Here is a 21,506-nt window from a genome sequence, read left to right on the forward strand (position 1 = left end):
TATTACCCCACACAATCAATCCACTAGTAGTTTAATATTACCCCACACAATCAATCCACTAGTAGTTTAATATTACCCCACACAATCAATCTTCTAATATTATCCCACACAATCAATCCACTAGTAGTTTAATATTACCCCACACAATCAATCCACTAGTAGTTTAATATTACCCCATACAATCAATCTTCTAATATTACCCCACACTATCAATCTTCTAATATTACCCAACACAATCAATCCACTAGTAGTTTAATATTACCCCACACAATCAATCCACTAGTAGTTTAATATTACCCCACACAATCAATCCACTAGTAGTTTAATATTACCCCACACAATCAATCCACTAGTAGTTTAATATTAACCCACACAATCAATCCACTAGTAGTTTAATATTACCCCACACAATCAATCCACTAGTAGTTTAATATTACCCCACACAATCAATCCACTAGTAGTTTAATATTACCCCACACAATCAATCTTCTAATATTATCCCACACAATCAATCCACTAGTAGTTTAATATTACCCCCACACAATCAATCCACTAGTAGTTTAATATTACCCTACACAATCAATCCACTAGTAGTTTAATATTACCCCACACAATCAATCCACTAGTAGTTTAATATTACCCCACACAATCAATCCACTAGTAGTTTAATATTACCCCACACAATCAATCTTCTAATATTATCCCACACAATCAATCCACTAGTAGTTTAATATTACCCCACACAATCAATCTTCTAATATTACCCCACACATTCAATCCACTAGTAGTTTAATATTACCCCACACAATCAATCCACTAGTAATTTAATATTACCCAACACAATCAATCTTCTAATATTACCCAACACAATCAATCTTCTAATATTACCCCACACAATCAATCCAATAGTAGTTTAATATTACCCTACACAATCAATCCACTAGTAGTTTAATATTACCCTCCACAATCAATCCACTAGTAGTTTAATATTACCCCACACAATCAATCCACTAGTAGTTTAATATTACCCCACACAATCAATCCACTAGTAGTTTAATATTACCCCCACACAATCAATCCACTAGTAGTTTAATATTACCCCCACACAATCAATCCACTAGTAGTTTAATATTACCCTACACAATCAATCCACTAGTAGTTTAATATTACCCCACATAATCAATCCACTAGTAGTTTAATATTACCCCACACAATCAATCCACTAGTAGTTTAATATTAACCCACACAATCAATCCACTAGTAGTTTAATATTACCCCACATAATCAATCCACTAGTAGTTTAATATTAACCCACACAATCAATCCACTAGTAGTTTAATATTAACCCACACAATCAATCCACTAGTAGTTTAATATTACCCCACACAATCAATCCACTAGTAGTTTAATATTACCCCACACAATCAATCTTCTAATATTATCCCACACAATCAATCCACTAGTAGTTTAATATTACCCCACACAATCAATCCACTAGTAGTTTAATATTACCCCACACAATCAATCCACTAGTAGTTTAATATTATCCCACACAATCAATCCACTAGTAGTTTAATATTATCCCACACAATCAATCCACTAGTAGTTTAATATTACCCCACACAATCAATCCACTAGTAGTTTAATATTAACCCACACAATCAATCCACTAGTAGTTTAATATTACCCCACACAATCAATCCACTAGTAGTTTAATATTACCCCACACAATCAATCCACTAGTAGTTTAAAATTACCCCACACAATCAATCTTCTAATATTATCCCACACAATCAATCCACTAGTAGTTTAATATTACCCCACACAATCAATCCACTAGTAGTTTAATATTACCCCACACAATCAATCTTCTAATATTACCCCACACAATCAATCTTCTAATATTACCCTACACAATCAATCCACTAGTAGTTTAATATTACCCTACACAATCAATCCACTAGTAGTTTAATATTACCCAACACAATCAATCCGCTAGTAGTTTAATATTACCCCACACAATCAATCCACTAGTAGTTTAATATTACCCCCACACAATCAATCCACTAGTAGTTTAATATTACCCTACACAATCAATCCACTAGTAGTTTAATATTACCCCACACAATCAATCCACTAGTAGTTTAATATTACCCCACACAATCAATCCACTAGTAGTTTAATATTACCCCACACAATCAATCCACTAGTAGTTTAATATTACCCCACACAATCAATCCACTAGTAGTTTAATATTACCCCACACAATCAATCTTCTAATATTATCCCACACAATCAATCCACTAGTAGTTTAATATTACCCCACACAATCAATCTTCTAATATTACCCCACACATTCAATCCACTAGTAGTTTAATATTACCCCACACAATCAATCCACTAGTAATTTAATATTACCCAACACAATCAATCTTCTAATATTACCCAACACAATCAATCTTCTAATATTACCCTACACAATCAATCTTCTAATATTACCCCACACAATCAATCCAATAGTAGTTTAATATTACCCTACACAATCAATCCACTAGTAGTTTAATATTACCCTCCACAATCAATCCACTAGTAGTTTAATATTACCCCACACAATCAATCCACTAGTAGTTTAATATTACCCCACACAATCAATCCACTAGTAGTTTAATATTACCCCCACACAATCAATCCACTAGTAGTTTAATATTACCCCCACACAATCAATCCACTAGTAGTTTAATATTACCCTACACAATCAATCCACTAGTAGTTTAATATTACCCCACATAATCAATCCACTAGTAGTTTAATATTACCCCACACAATCAATCCACTAGTAGTTTAATATTAACCCACACAATCAATCCACTAGTAGTTTAATATTACCCCACATAATCAATCCACTAGTAGTTTAATATTACCCCACACAATCAATCCACTAGTAGTTTAATATTACCCCACACAATCAATCTTCTAATATTATCCCACACAATCAATCCACTAGTAGTTTAATATTACCCCACACAATCAATCCACTAGTAGTTTAATATTACCCCACACAATCAATCTTCTAATATTACCCCACACTATCAATCTTCTAATATTACCCAACACAATCAATCCACTAGTAGTTTAATATTACCCCACACAATCAATCCACTAGTAGTTTAATATTACCCCACACAATCAATCCACTAGTAGTTTAATATTACCCCACACAATCAATCCACTAGTAGTTTAATATTAACCCACACAATCAATCCACTAGTAGTTTAATATTACCCCACACAATCAATCCACTAGTAGTTTAATATTACCCCACACAATCAATCCACTAGTAGTTTAATATTACCCCACACAATCAATCTTCTAATATTATCCCACACAATCAATCCACTAGTAGTTTAATATTACCCCCACACAATCAATCCACTAGTAGTTTAATATTACCCTACACAATCAATCCACTAGTAGTTTAATATTACCCCACACAATCAATCCACTAGTAGTTTAATATTACCCCACACAATCAATCCACTAGTAGTTTAATATTACCCCACACAATCAATCTTCTAATATTATCCCACACAATCAATCCACTAGTAGTTTAATATTACCCCACACAATCAATCTTCTAATATTACCCCACACATTCAATCCACTAGTAGTTTAATATTACCCCACACAATCAATCCACTAGTAATTTAATATTACCCAACACAATCAATCTTCTAATATTACCCAACACAATCAATCTTCTAATATTACCCCACACAATCAATCCAATAGTAGTTTAATATTACCCTACACAATCAATCCACTAGTAGTTTAATATTACCCTCCACAATCAATCCACTAGTAGTTTAATATTACCCCACACAATCAATCCACTAGTAGTTTAATATTACCCCACACAATCAATCCACTAGTAGTTTAATATTACCCCCACACAATCAATCCACTAGTAGTTTAATATTACCCCCACACAATCAATCCACTAGTAGTTTAATATTACCCTACACAATCAATCCACTAGTAGTTTAATATTACCCCACATAATCAATCCACTAGTAGTTTAATATTACCCCACACAATCAATCCACTAGTAGTTTAATATTAACCCACACAATCAATCCACTAGTAGTTTAATATTACCCCACATAATCAATCCACTAGTAGTTTAATATTACCCCACACAATCAATCCACTAGTAGTTTAATATTAACCCACACAATCAATCCACTAGTAGTTTAATATTACCCCACACAATCAATCCACTAGTAGTTTAATATTACCCCACACAATCAATCTTCTAATATTATCCCACACAATCAATCCACTAGTAGTTTAATATTACCCCACACAATCAATCCACTAGTAGTTTAATATTACCCCACACAATCAATCCACTAGTAGTTTAATATTATCCCACACAATCAATCCACTAGTAGTTTAATATTATCCCACACAATCAATCCACTAGTAGTTTAATATTACCCCACACAATCAATCCACTAGTAGTTTAATATTAACCCACACAATCAATCCACTAGTAGTTTAATATTACCCCACACAATCAATCCACTAGTAGTTTAATATTACCCCACACAATCAATCCACTAGTAGTTTAATATTACCCCACACAATCAATCTTCTAATATTATCCCACACAATCAATCCACTAGTAGTTTAATATTACCCCACACAATCAATCCACTAGTAGTTTAATATTACCCCACACAATCAATCTTCTAATATTACCCCACACAATCAATCTTCTAATATTACCCTACACAATCAATCCACTAGTAGTTTAATATTACCCTACACAATCAATCCACTAGTAGTTTAATATTACCCAACACAATCAATCCGCTAGTAGTTTAATATTACCCCACACAATCAATCCACTAGTAGTTTAATATTACCCCCACACAATCAATCCACTAGTAGTTTAATATTACCCTACACAATCAATCCACTAGTAGTTTAATATTACCCCACACAATCAATCCACTAGTAGTTTAATATTACCCCACACAATCAATCCACTAGTAGTTTAATATTACCCCACACAATCAATCCACTAGTAGTTTAATATTACCCCACACAATCAATCCACTAGTAGTTTAATATTACCCCACACAATCAATCTTCTAATATTATCCCACACAATCAATCCACTAGTAGTTTAATATTACCCCACACAATCAATCTTCTAATATTACCCCACACATTCAATCCACTAGTAGTTTAATATTACCCCACACAATCAATCCACTAGTAATTTAATATTACCCAACACAATCAATCTTCTAATATTACCCAACACAATCAATCTTCTAATATTACCCTACACAATCAATCTTCTAATATTACCCCACACAATCAATCCAATAGTAGTTTAATATTACCCTACACAATCAATCCACTAGTAGTTTAATATTACCCTCCACAATCAATCCACTAGTAGTTTAATATTACCCCACACAATCAATCCACTAGTAGTTTAATATTACCCCACACAATCAATCCACTAGTAGTTTAATATTACCCCCACACAATCAATCCACTAGTAGTTTAATATTACCCCCACACAATCAATCCACTAGTAGTTTAATATTACCCTACACAATCAATCCACTAGTAGTTTAATATTACCCCACATAATCAATCCACTAGTAGTTTAATATTACCCCACACAATCAATCCACTAGTAGTTTAATATTAACCCACACAATCAATCCACTAGTAGTTTAATATTACCCCACATAATCAATCCACTAGTAGTTTAATATTACCCCACACAATCAATCCACTAGTAGTTTAATATTAACCCACACAATCAATCCACTAGTAGTTTAATATTACCCCACACAATCAATCCACTAGTAGTTTAATATTACCCCACACAATCAATCTTCTAATATTATCCCACACAATCAATCCACTAGTAGTTTAATATTACCCCACACAATCAATCCACTAGTAGTTTAATATTATCCCACACAATCAATCCACTAGTAGTTTAATATTATCCCACACAATCAATCCACTAGTAGTTTAATATTAACCCACACAATCAATCCACTAGTAGTTTAATATTAACCCACACAATCAATCCACTAGTAGTTTAATATTACCCCACACAATCAATCCACTAGTAGTTTAATATTAACCCACACAATCAATCCACTAGTAGTTTAATATTACCCCACACAATCAATCTTCTAATATTATCCCACACAATCAATCCACTAGTAGTTTAATATTACCCCACACAATCAATCCACTAGTAGTTTAATATTACCCCACACAATCAATCTTCTAATATTACCCCACACAAACAATCTTCTAATATTACCCTACACAATCAATCCACTAGTAGTTTAATATTACCCTACACAATCAATCCACTAGTAGTTTAATATTACCCAACACAATCAATCCGCTAGTAGTTTAATATTACCCCACACAATCAATCCACTAGTAGTTTAATATTACCCCCACACAATCAATCCACTAGTAGTTTAATATTACCCTACACAATCAATCCACTAGTAGTTTAATATTACCCCACACAATCAATCCACTAGTAGTTTAATATTACCCCACACAATCAATCCACTAGTAGTTTAATATTACCCCACACAATCAATCCACTAGTAGTTTAATATTACCCCACACAATCAATCCACTAGTAGTTTAATATTACCCCACACAATCAATCTTCTAATATTATCCCACACAATCAATCCACTAGTAGTTTAATATTACCCCACACAATCAATCTTCTAATATTACCCCACACATTCAATCCACTAGTAGTTTAATATTACCCCACACAATCAATCCACTAGTAATTTAATATTACCCAACACAATCAATCTTCTAATATTACCCAACACAATCAATCTTCTAATATTACCCTACACAATCAATCTTCTAATATTACCCCACACAATCAATCCAATAGTAGTTTAATATTACCCTACACAATCAATCCACTAGTAGTTTAATATTACCCTCCACAATCAATCCACTAGTAGTTTAATATTACCCCACACAATCAATCCACTAGTAGTTTAATATTACCCCACACAATCAATCCACTAGTAGTTTAATATTACCCCCACACAATCAATCCACTAGTAGTTTAATATTACCCCCACACAATCAATCCACTAGTAGTTTAATATTACCCTACACAATCAATCCACTAGTAGTTTAATATTACCCCACATAATCAATCCACTAGTAGTTTAATATTACCCCACACAATCAATCCACTAGTAGTTTAATATTAACCCACACAATCAATCCACTAGTAGTTTAATATTACCCCACATAATCAATCCACTAGTAGTTTAATATTACCCCACACAATCAGTCCACTAGTAGTTTAATATTAACCCACACAATCAATCCACTAGTAGTTTAATATTACCCCACACAATCAATCCACTAGTAGTTTAATATTACCCCACACAATCAATCTTCTAATATTATCCCACACAATCAATCCACTAGTAGTTTAATATTACCCCACACAATCAATCCACTAGTAGTTTAATATTACCCCACACAATCAATCCACTAGTAGTTTAATATTATCCCACACAATCAATCCACTAGTAGTTTAATATTATCCCACACAATCAATCCACTAGTAGTTTAATATTACCCCACACAATCAATCCACTAGTAGTTTAATATTAACCCACACAATCAATCCACTAGTAGTTTAATATTACCCCACACAATCAATCCACTAGTAGTTTAATATTACCCCACACAATCAATCCACTAGTAGTTTAATATTACCCCACACAATCAATCTTCTAATATTATCCCACACAATCAATCCACTAGTAGTTTAATATTACCCCACACAATCAATCCACTAGTAGTTTAATATTACCCCACACAATCAATCTTCTAATATTACCCCACACAATCAATCTTCTAATATTACCCAACACAATCAATCCACTAGTAGTTTAATATTACCCCACACAATCAATCCACTAGTAGTTTAATATTACCCCACACAATCAATCCACTAGTAGTTTAATAATACCCCACACAATCAATCCACTAGTAGTTTAATATTAACCCACACAATCAATCCACTAGTAGTTTAATATTACCCCACACAATCAATCCACTAGTTGTTTAATATTACCCCACACAATCAATCCACTAGTAGTTTAATATTACCCCACACAATCAATCTTCTAATATTATCCCACACAATCAATCCACTAGTAGTTTAATATTACCCCTCACAATCAATCCACTAGTAGTTTAATATTACCCCACACAATCAATCTTCTAATATTACCCCACACAATCAATCTTCTAATATTACCCAACACAATCAATCCACTAGTAGTTTAATATTACCCCACACAATCAATCCACTAGTAGTTTAATATTACCCCACACAATCAATCCACTAGTAGTTTAATATTACCCCACACAATCAATCCACTAGTAATTTAATATTACCCAACACAATCAATCTTCTAATATTACCCAACACGATCAATCTTCTAATATTACCCTACACAATCAATCTTCTAATATTACCCCACACAATCAATCCAATAGTAGTTTAATATTACCCTACACAATCAATCCACTAGTAGTTTAATATTACCCTACACAATCAATCCACTAGTAGTTTAATATTACCCCACACAATCAATCCGCTAGTAGTTTAATATTACCCCACACAATCAATCCACTAGTAGTTTAATATTACCCCCACACAATCAATCCACTAGTAGTTTAATATTACCCTACACAATCAATCCACTAGTAGTTTAATATTACCCCACACAATCAATCCACTAGTAGTTTAATATTACCCCACACAATCAATCCACTAGTAGTTTAATATTACCCCACACAATCAATCCACTAGTAGTTTAATATTACCCCACACAATCAATCCACTAGTAGTTTAATATTACCCCACACAATCAATCTTCTAATATTACCCCACACAATCAATCTTCTAATATTACCCAACACAATCAATCCACTAGTAGTTTAATATTACCCCACACAATCAATCCACTAGTAGTTTAATATTACCCCACACAATCAATCCACTAGTAGTTTAATATTACCCCACACAATCAATCTTCTAATATTATCCCACACAATCAATCCACTAGTAATTTAATATTACCCCACACAATCAATCCACTAGTACTTTAATATTACCTCACACAATCAATCCACTAGTAGTTTAATATTACCCCACACAATCAATCCACTAGTAGTTTAATATTACCTCACACAATCAATCTTCTAATATTACCGCACACAATCAATCCACTAGTAGTTTAATATTACCCCACACAATCAATCCACTAGTAGTTTAATATTACCCCACACAATCAATCCACTAGTAGTTTAATATTACCCAACAGATTCAATCTTATAATATTACCCCACACATTCAATCCACTAGTAGTTTAATATTACCCCACACAATCAATCCACTAGTAATTTAATATTACCCAACACAATCAATCTTCTAATATTACCCAACACGATCAATCTTCTAATATTACCATACACAATCAATCTTCTAATATTACCCCACACAATCAATCCAATAGTAGTTTAATATTACCCTACACAATCAATCCACTAGTAGTTTAATATTACCCTACACAATCAATCCACTAGTAGTTTAATATTACCCCACACAATCAATCCGCTAGTAGTTTAATATTACCCCACACAATCAATCCACTAGTAGTTTAATATTACCCCCACACAATCAATCCACTAGTAGTTTAATATTACCCTACACAATCAATCCACTAGTAGTTTAATATTACCCCACACAATCAATCCACTAGTAGTTTAATATTACCCCACACAATCAATCCACTAGTAGTTTAATATTACCCTACACAATCAATCCACTAGTAGTTTAATATTACCCCACACAATCAATCTTCTAATATTATCCCACAAAATAAATCCACTAGTAATTTAATATTACCCCACACAATCAATCCACTATTACTTTAATATTACCTCACACAATCAATCCACTAGTAGTTTAATATTACCCCACACAATCAATCCACTAGTAGTTTAATATTACCTCACACAATCAATCTTCTAATATTACCCCACTCAATCAATCCACTAGTAGTTTAATATTACCCCACACAATCAATCCACTAGTAGTTTAATATTACCCCACACAATCAATCCACTAGTAGTTTAATATTACCCCACACATATAATCTTCTAATATTACCCCACACATTCAATCCACTAGTAGTTTAATATTACCCCACACAATCAATCCACTAGTAATTTAATATTACCCAACACAATCAATCTTCTAATATTACCCAACACGATCAATCTTCTAATATTACCCTACACAATCAATCTTCTAATATTACCCCACACAATCAATCCAATAGTAGTTTAATATTACCCTACACAATCAATCCACTAGTAGTTTAATATTACCCTACACAATCAATCCACTAGTAGTTTAATATTACCCAACACAATCAATCCACTAGTAGTTTAATATTACCCCACACAATCAATCCACTAGTAGTTTAATATTACCCCACACAATCAATCTTCTAATATTATCCCACACAATCAATCCACTAGTAGTTTAATATTACCCCTCACAATCAATCCACTAGTAGTTTAATATTACCCCACACAATCAATCTTCTAATATTACCCCACACAATCAATCTTCTAATATTACCCAACACAATCAATCCACTAGTAGTTTAATATTACCCCACACAATCAATCCACTAGTAGTTTAATATTACCCCACACAATCAATCCACTAGTAGTTTAATATTACCCCACACAATCAATCCACTAGTAATTTAATATTACCCAACACAATCAATCTTCTAATATTACCCAACACGATCAATCTTCTAATATTACCCTACACAATCAATCTTCTAATATTACCCCACACAATCAATCCAATAGTAGTTTAATATTACCCTACACAATCAATCCACTAGTAGTTTAATATTACCCTACACAATCAATCCACTAGTAGTTTAATATTACCCCACACAATCAATCCGCTAGTAGTTTAATATTACCCCACACAATCAATCCACTAGTAGTTTAATATTACCCCCACACAACCAATCCACTAGTAGTTTAATATTACCCTACACAATCAATCCACTAGTAGTTTAATATTACCCCACACAATCAATCCACTAGTAGTTTAATATTACCCCACACAATCAATCCACTAGTAGTTTAATATTACCCCACACAATCAATCCACTAGTAGTTTAATATTACCCCACACAATCAATCCACTAGTAGTTTAATATTACCCCACACAATCAATCTTCTAATATTACCCCACACAATCAATCTTCTAATATTACCCAACACAATCAATCCACTAGTAGTTTAATATTACCCCACACAATCAATCCACTAGAAGTTTAATATTACCCCACACAATCAATCCACTAGTAGTTTAATATTACCCCACACAATCAATCTTCTAATATTATCCCACACAATCAATCCACTAGTAATTTAATATTACCCCACACAATCAATCCACTAGTACTTTAATATTACCTCACACAATCAATCCACTAGTAGTTTAATATTACCCCACACAATCAATCCACTAGTAGTTTAATATTACCTCACACAATCAATCTTCTAATATTACCGCACACAATCAATCCACTAGTAGTTTAATATTACCCCACACAATCAATCCACTAGTAGTTTAATATTACCCCACACAATCAATCCACTAGTAGTTTAATATTACCCAACAGATTCAATCTTATAATATTACCCCACACATTCAATCCACTAGTAGTTTAATATTACCCCACACAATCAATCCACTAGTAATTTAATATTACCCAACACAATCAATCTTCTAATATTACCCAACACGATCAATCTTCTAATATTACCATACACAATCAATCTTCTAATATTACCCCACACAATCAATCCAATAGTAGTTTAATATTACCCTACACAATCAATCCACTAGTAGTTTAATATTACCCTACACAATCAATCCACTAGTAGTTTAATATTACCCCACACAATCAATCCGCTAGTAGTTTAATATTACCCCACACAATCAATCCACTAGTAGTTTAATATTACCCCCACACAATCAATCCACTAGTAGTTTAATATTACCCTACACAATCAATCCACTAGTAGTTTAATATTACCCCACACAATCAATCCACTAGTAGTTTAATATTACCCCACACAATCAATCCACTAGTAGTTTAATATTACCCTACACAATCAATCCACTAGTAGTTTAATATTACCCCACACAATCAATCTTCTAATATTATCCCACAAAATAAATCCACTAGTAATTTAATATTACCCCACACAATCAATCCACTATTACTTTAATATTACCTCACACAATCAATCCACTAGTAGTTTAATATTACCCCACACAATCAATCCACTAGTAGTTTAATATTACCTCACACAATCAATCTTCTAATATTACCCCACTCAATCAATCCACTAGTAGTTTAATATTACCCCACACAATCAATCCACTAGTAGTTTAATATTACCCCACACAATCAATCCACTAGTAGTTTAATATTACCCCACACATATAATCTTCTAATATTACCCCACACATTCAATCCACTAGTAGTTTAATATTACCCCACACAATCAATCCACTAGTAATTTAATATTACCCAACACAATCAATCTTCTAATATTACCCAACACGATCAATCTTCTAATATTACCCTACACAATCAATCTTCTAATATTACCCCACACAATCAATCCAATAGTAGTTTAATATTACCCTACACAATCAATCCACTAGTAGTTTAATATTACCCTACACAATCAATCCACTAGTAGTTTAATATTACCCAACACAATCAATCCGCTAGTAGTTTAATATTACCCCACACAATCAATCCACTAGTAGTTTAATATTACCCCCACACAATCAATCCACTAGTAGTTTAATATTACCCTACACAATCAATCCACTAGTAGTTTAATATTACCCAACACAATCAATCCACTAGTAGTTTAATATTACCCCACACAATCAATCCACTAGTAGTTTAATATTACCCCACACAATCAATCCACTAGTAGTTTAATATTACCCCACACAATCAATCCACTAGTAGTTTAATATTACCCCACACAATCAATCTTCTAATATTATCCCACACAATCAATCCACTAGTAGTTTAATATTACCCCACACAATCAATCTTCTAATATTACCCCACACATTCAATCCACTAGTAGTTTAATATTACCCCACACAATCAATCCACTAGTAATTTAATATTACCCAACACAATCAATCTTCTAATATTACCCAACACAATCAATCTTCTAATATTACCCCACACAATCAATCCAATAGTAGTTTAATATTACCCTACACAATCAATCCACTAGTAGTTTAATATTACCCTCCACAATCAATCCACTAGTAGTTTAATATTACCCCACACAATCAATCCACTAGTAGTTTAATATTACCCCACACAATCAATCCACTAGTAGTTTAATATTACCCCCACACAATCAATCCACTAGTAGTTTAATATTACCCCCACACAATCAATCCACTACTAGTTTAATATTACCCTACACAATCAATCCACTAGTAGTTTAATATTACCCCACATAATCAATCCACTAGTAGTTTAATATTACCCCACACAATCAATCCACTAGTAGTTTAATATTAACCCACACAATCAATCCACTAGTAGTTTAATATTACCCCACATAATCAATCCACTAGTAGTTTAATATTACCCCACACAATCAATCCACTAGTAGTTTAATATTAACCCACACAATCAATCCACTAGTAGTTTAATATTACCCCACACAATCAATCCACTAGTAGTTTAATATTACCCCACACAATCAATCTTCTAATATTATCCCACACAATCAATCCACTAGTAGTTTAATATTACCCCACACAATCAATCCACTAGTAGTTTAATATTACCCCACACAATCAATCCACTAGTAGTTTAATATTATCCCACACAATCAATCCACTAGTAGTTTAATATTATCCCACACAATCAATCCACTAGTAGTTTAATATTACCCCACACAATCAATCCACTAGTAGTTTAATATTAACCCACACAATCAATCCACTAGTAGTTTAATATTACCCCACACAATCAATCCACTAGTAGTTTAATATTACCCCACACAATCAATCCACTAGTAGTTTAATATTACCCCACACAATCAATCTTCTAATATTATCCCACACAATCAATCCACTAGTAGTTTAATATTACCCCACACAATCAATCCACTAGTAGTTTAATATTACCCCACACAATCAATCTTCTAATATTACCCCACACAATCAATCTTCTAATATTACCCAACACAATCAATCCACTAGTAGTTTAATATTACCCCACACAATCAATCCACTAGTAGTTTAATATTACCCCACACAATCAATCCACTAGTAGTTTAATATTACCCCACACAATCAATCCACTAGTAGTTTAATATTAACCCACACAATCAATCCACTAGTAGTTTAATATTACCCCACACAATCAATCCACTAGTAGTTTAATATTACCCCACACAATCAATCCACTAGTAGTTTAATATTACCCCACACAATCAATCTTCTAATATTATCCCACACAATCAATCCACTAGTAGTTTAATATTACCCCTCACAATCAATCCACTAGTAGTTTAATATTACCCCACACAATCAATCTTCTAATATTACCCCACACAATCAATCTTCTAATATTACCCAACACAATCAATCCACTAGTAGTTTAATATTACCCCACACAATCAATCCACTAGTAGTTTAATATTACCCCACACAATCAATCCACTAGTAGTTTAATATTACCCCACACAATCAATCTTCTAATATTATCCCACACAATCAATCCACTAGTAATTTAATATTACCCCACACAATCAATCCACTAGTACTTTAATATTACCTCACACAATCAATCCACTAGTAGTTTAATATTACCCCACACAATCAATCCACTAGTAGTTTAATATTACCTCACACAATCAATCTTCTAATATTACCGCACACAATCAATCCACTAGTAGTTTAATATTACCCCACACAATCAATCCAATAGTAGTTTAATATTACCCCACACAATCAATCCACTAGTAGTTTAATATTACCCCACAGATTCAATCTTATAATATTACCCCACACATTCAATCCACTAGTAGTTTAATATTACCCCACACAATCAATCCACTAGTAATTTAATATTACCCAACACAATCAATCTTCTAATATTACCCAACACGATCAATCTTCTAATATTACCCTACACAATCAATCTTCTAATATTACCCCACACAATCAATCCAATAGTAGTTTAATATTACCCTACACAATCAATCCACTAGTAGTTTAATATTACCCTACACAATCAATCCACTAGTAGTTTAATATTACCCCACACAATCAATCCGCTAGTAGTTTAATATTACCCCACACAATCAATCCACTAGTAGTTTAATATTACCCCCACACAATCAATCCACTAGTAGTTTAATATTACCCTACACAATCAATCCACTAGTAGTTTAATATTACCCCACACAATCAATCCACTAGTAGTTTAATATTACCCCACACAATCAATCCACTAGTAGTTTAATATTACCCCACACAATCAATCCACTAGTAGTTTAATATTACCCCACACAATCAATCCACTAGTAGTTTAATATTACCCCACACAATCAATCTTCTAATATTATCCCACACAATCAATCCACTAGTAGTTTAATATTACCCCACACAATCAATCTTCTAATATTACCCCACACATTCAATCCACTAGTAGTTTAATATTACCCCACACAATCAATCCACTAGTAATTTAATATTACCCAACACAATCAATCTTCTAATATTACCCAACACAATCAATCTTCTAATATTACCCTACACAATCAATCTTCTAATATTACCCCACACAATCAATCCAATAGTAGTTTAATATTACCCTACACAATCAATCCACTAGTAGTTTAATATTACCCTACACAATCAATCCACTAGTAGTTTAATATTACCCCACACAACCAATCCACTAGTAGTTTAATATTACCCCACACAATCAATCCACTAGTAGTTTAATATTACCCCACACAATCAATCTTCTAATATTATCCCACACAATCAATCCACTAGTAATTTAATATTACCCCACACAATCAATCCACTAGTACTTTAATATTACCTCACACAATCAATCCACTAGTAGTTTAATATTACCCCACACAATCAATCCACTAGTAGTTTAATATTACCTCACACAATCAATCTTCTAATATTACCGCACACAATCAATCCACTAGTAGTTTAATATTACCCCACACAATCAATCCACTAGTAGTTTAATATTACCCCACACAATCAATCCACTAGTAGTTTAATATTACCCCACACAATCAATCTTCTAATATTACCCCACACATTCAATCCACTAGTAGTTTAATATTACCCCACACAATCAATCCACTAGTAATTTAATATTACCCAACACAATCAATCTTCTAATATTACCCAACACAATCAATCTTCTAATATTACCCTACACAATCAATCTTCTAATATTACCCCACACAATCAATCCAATAGTAGTTTAATATTACCCTACACAATCAATCCACTAGTAGTTTAATATTACCCTACACAATCAATCCACTAGTAGTTTAATATTACCCCACACAATCAATCCACTAGTAGTTTAATATTACCCCACACAATCAATCCACTAGTAGTTTAATATTACCCCACACAATCAATCCACTAGTAGTTTAATATTACCCCCACACAATCAATCCACTAGTAGTTTAATATTACCCCACACAATCAATCCACTAGTAGTTTAATATTACCCCACATAATCAATCCACTAGTAGTTTAATATTACCCCACACAATCAATCCACTAGTAGTTTAATATTAACCCACACAATCAATCCACTAGTAGTTTAATATTACCCCACATAATCAATCCACTAGTAGTTTAATATTACCCCACACAATCAATCCACTAGTAGTTTAATATTACCCCACACAATCAATCTTCTAATATTATCCCACACAATCAATCCACTAGTAGTTTAATATTACCCCCACACAATCAATCCACTAGTAGTTTAATATTACCCCACACAATCAATCCACTAGTAGTTTAATATTACCCCACACAATCAATCCACTAGTAGTTTAATATTATCCCACACAATCAATCCACTAGTAGTTTAATATTACCCCACACAATCAATCCACTAGTAGTTTAATATTAACCCACACAATCAATCCACTAGTAGTTTAATATTACCCCACACAATCAATCCACTAGTAGTTTAATATTACCCCACACAATCAATCCACTAGTAGTTTAATATTACCCCACACAATCAATCTTCTAATATTATCCCACACAATCAATCCACTAGTAGTTTAATATTACCCCACACAATCAATCCACTAGTAGTTTAATATTACCCCACACAATCAATCTTCTAATATTACCCCACACAATCAATCTTCTAATATTACCCAACACAATCAATCCACTAGTAGTTTAATATTACCCCACACAATCAATCCACTAGTAGTTTAATATTACCCCACACAATCAATCCACTAGTAGTTTAATATTACCCCACACAATCAATCCACTAGTAGTTTAATATTAACCCACACAATCAATCCACTAGTAGTTTAATATTACCCCACACAATCAATCCACTAGTAGTTTAATATTACCCCACACAATCAATCCACTAGTAGTTTAATATTACCCCACACAATCAATCTTCTAATATTATCCCACACAATCAATCCACTAGTAGTTTAATATTACCCCACACAATCAATCCACTAGTAGTTTAATATTACCCCACACAATCAATCTTCTAATATTACCCCACACAATCAATCTTCTAATATTACCCAACACAATCAATCCACTAGTAGTTTAATATTACCCCACACAATCAATCCACTAGTAGTTTAATATTACCCCACACAATCAATCCACTAGTAGTTTAATATTACCCCACACAATCAATCTTCTAATATTATCCCACACAATCAATCCACTAGTAATTTAATATTACCCCACACAATCAATCCACTAGTACTTTAATATTACCTCACACAATCAATCCACTAGTAGTTTAATATTACCCCACACAATCAATCCACTAGTAGTTTAATATTACCTCACACAATCAATCTTCTAATATTACCGCACACAATAAATCCACTAGTAGTTTAATATTACCCCACATAATCAATCCACTAGTAGTTTAATATTACCCCACACAATCAATCCACTAGTAGTTTAATATTACCCCCACACAATCAATCCACTAGTAGTTTAATATTACCCCCACACAATCAATCCACTAGTAGTTTAATATTACCCCACACAATCAATCCATTAGTAGTTTAATATTACCCCACACAATCAATCTTCTAATATTACCCAACACAATCAATCCATTAGTAGTTTAATATTATCCCACATAATCAATCCACTAGTAGTTTAATATTACCCCACACAATCAATCCACTAGTAGTTTAATATTACCCCACAAAATCAATCCAATAGTAATTTAATATTACCCCACACAATCAATCCACCAGTAGTTTAATGTTACCCCACACAATCAATCCAATAGTAATTTAATATTACCCCACACAATAAATCCACCAGTAGTTTAATATTCGTTGATATTTCTTGCATTGTAATAACTAGTGTCATCAAATTGGGACTTGATTTTGCAATCTTCTTTTTCAGCTAATGGCGGTTGTTTTTGCGTGCATGATTTGCAGTCAAACCGGAAAAGATGAGGTCGTTTAATCTATTCTTGTTGTGATAAATTCGCATAAACCAGTGCCCTGTGATAGAAACATAAAATGTGGAGATTTGACTTTTTGTAAGCTTTGATTTTTATTTTTTTTTACATGAACTTTTAATTAATGAATTGATCGTTTCCATATAGGCCTAATGTTTTAGGGCTTAATATCAATCTTATATGTGCACTGTTGATTCACATACGAATTACGGTTGATAAAACAATGTGTATATGTATCTTCTTCTAATATTACATTTATATAGGACCGATTTACATAATGTAGCATTCATTTAACGCAATACAAGATTCTATTTAAGGCATGTGAAATACAAATAATACCATACTTTTAGAAGGAATAATCTCAACCATAATTGATCCTTCGCAATTTCAGCCATATTTGTATATTTTTCTGGAGAAATTGACTTTTGAATATTAAAAGTACTTTATTTTGCAGTAAATGAAAATTCTATATATATATGTTGATCCTTTCAGAGTTGAATATTTTGTCTCAGAAACGGCATGTTTGTGTAAAATGAACCCAAACAGGAAGATTGTTCTCAATATCGTTATAATCACAGGCACATGGATCATTCCACCCCCAACACACACCTTATTTTTTCTGATCTGGGATAGATTTTTTTCTACTTATGTTTTGTAAATTTGTATTAAAGATCATCCAAAATGTTATTTTTGTCTCTGTCACGTATTCTTATAATCATTCGCTGATAACGTGATTTTTACTACACGTAGTACGTGACCGAGACGGAAAATAACATTTTTGGATGATCGTTCATGTATATTTACAAAGCACAAGATAAAAAAAAAAAAAAAAAAGAAGTCTATCCCAGATCAGAAGAAAGTAAGCCGTATGTGTTGGGTGGTGGGGCAATGATCATGATCTATGTCCCAAGTGCCTGTGGTTAAAATGAGGACGTGCTGCGGACCCGGTTTAACAACAGAATGCGCCGCATATACATGTACCCACAATGTCCATGTAGCAAAATAATCAAAGTACTTAAAGTACTCGTGGGAGTTCAACATTGTGGAAATTCAGTTAGAAAAGATAGTACTGGAAGGGTAGGGGGATAAATGACTGAATATTATCATGATTTTAGATACAAATCAACTGTTGTTGTTTTTCAAAGCGTTACAACAGCAAACATGGATAATGGAAGGCCCATGGGCCACAACGCTCCTCGAGTAACTGAAGTCGTGTTGTTGTTTTCTAGAATTTCACCCCTTTATATTCTCATGAAAAATGTGACCACATATTATGGCCCAAACATTCAAATCAATATGGTTATCAATGCCTTGCAGTTGTGAAGAAGTTTTTCCCCTGTATATATACATTCAAGTTTAATCCTAGTTATAGCTAATTCTAAGAATTCATTACTTGAAAAGGTAGTCCAATATGCTAAACTGTCACCTGAGTATACTACAGTCCTGTAGAGGATCAATGGAATGGTAAATAATTGTATAATAACTCAAAATAAATGAAATGCAAAAAAATTAAAAATTGTCGGGCATCGGAAATGCGCAAGCCGAGTTGCGCAAGGAATGGGCATAGAGGGAACCGGCAGAAAAGTTTTCAAGAATTATCAAGCAGGGAGCAAAATTTTGCGTACATAAATTTCAGCCGACTTAAATCCTTTGTGACCTTGACCTTTAACCCTTGACCAAAATCAATAGGCTTCTTTGTCTCATCAAGGGCGATAATCCATCTAAGTTTAATTGAGATCCTATAATTTGTTAAAAAATTATAGTGCAGAAAACAAAATTTTCTCCAAATTTCAGTCTATTTATAGCCACTGTGACTTTGACCTTGTGACCCCGGAATCGATAGGCTTCTTGTCTTACTTAATCGATCTAAGTTTGATTGAGATCCTATAATTCGTTCAAGAGCTATGGTGCGGAAAACAAAATTTTCTCCAAATTTCAGTCTATTTATAGCCAGTGACCTTGACCTAGTGACCCCAGAATCGATAGGCTTCCTCATCTTACTGAGGGTGACAATCCATCTAAGTTTGAATGAGATCCTATAATTTGCTCAAGAGCTATGGTGCGGAAATGAAATGTTGATGCGTGCCCGCCTGCCCGCCCAAAGGCACTTCATCAGATCATAAGCCGAGTTCGACTTCATAGCAACTCCGCTAAAAATGAAACACTAGTCAAATAATGTTATTTATTGCCAAGGTATTTGGGATATTATACTGTGACTCAAACAGGGGGTGAATGAACCTGACAGTATGGAAAGCATATAGTGGAATCAGACTTGTGATGCTGGAAATCTATAGTGATTAATAAACTATGTATGTACAAGATCCATAACTATCTTTTTTTTTCAGTTTGTGAGGGAGAATCCTCATGTCTCTTTCATCTGTAGACAAATAAACAATGTATTTTGACCAGAGCAATTTCCAATCCTTTTTGCAGCATAAATTCAACATTGTGGCAACTGGGTTAAACTTTGATAGTGAAGTAATACATGACAGCACCTTATCCCATGCTCTTAAAATTTCTGTTTGACACACACTC

At 33.1% G+C, this 21,506-nt stretch overlaps 1 protein-coding gene across 2 annotated transcripts in view; it reads left to right on the plus strand.

The window, feature by feature from the left end:
• Positions 1-19,440, plus strand: part of LOC125680428 (tetraspanin-1-like) — a 72,115-nt gene extending 52,675 nt beyond the window's left edge. For both annotated transcript variants that reach the window (XM_048920024.2, XM_048920025.2), the window contains exon 8: positions 18,914-19,440. In XM_048920024.2, the coding sequence (XP_048775981.1) occupies positions 18,914-18,976 (63 nt within the window). In that variant the 3' untranslated portion in view covers positions 18,977-19,440. The remainder of the gene's footprint in view (positions 1-18,913) is intronic.
• The last annotated feature ends 2,066 nt before the right edge of the window (positions 19,441-21,506 follow it).

The sequence above is a fragment of the Ostrea edulis genome, chromosome 2 (assembly GCF_947568905.1).
Source record: "Ostrea edulis chromosome 2, xbOstEdul1.1, whole genome shotgun sequence".
NCBI classification, from domain to species: domain Eukaryota; kingdom Metazoa; phylum Mollusca; class Bivalvia; order Ostreida; family Ostreidae; genus Ostrea; species Ostrea edulis.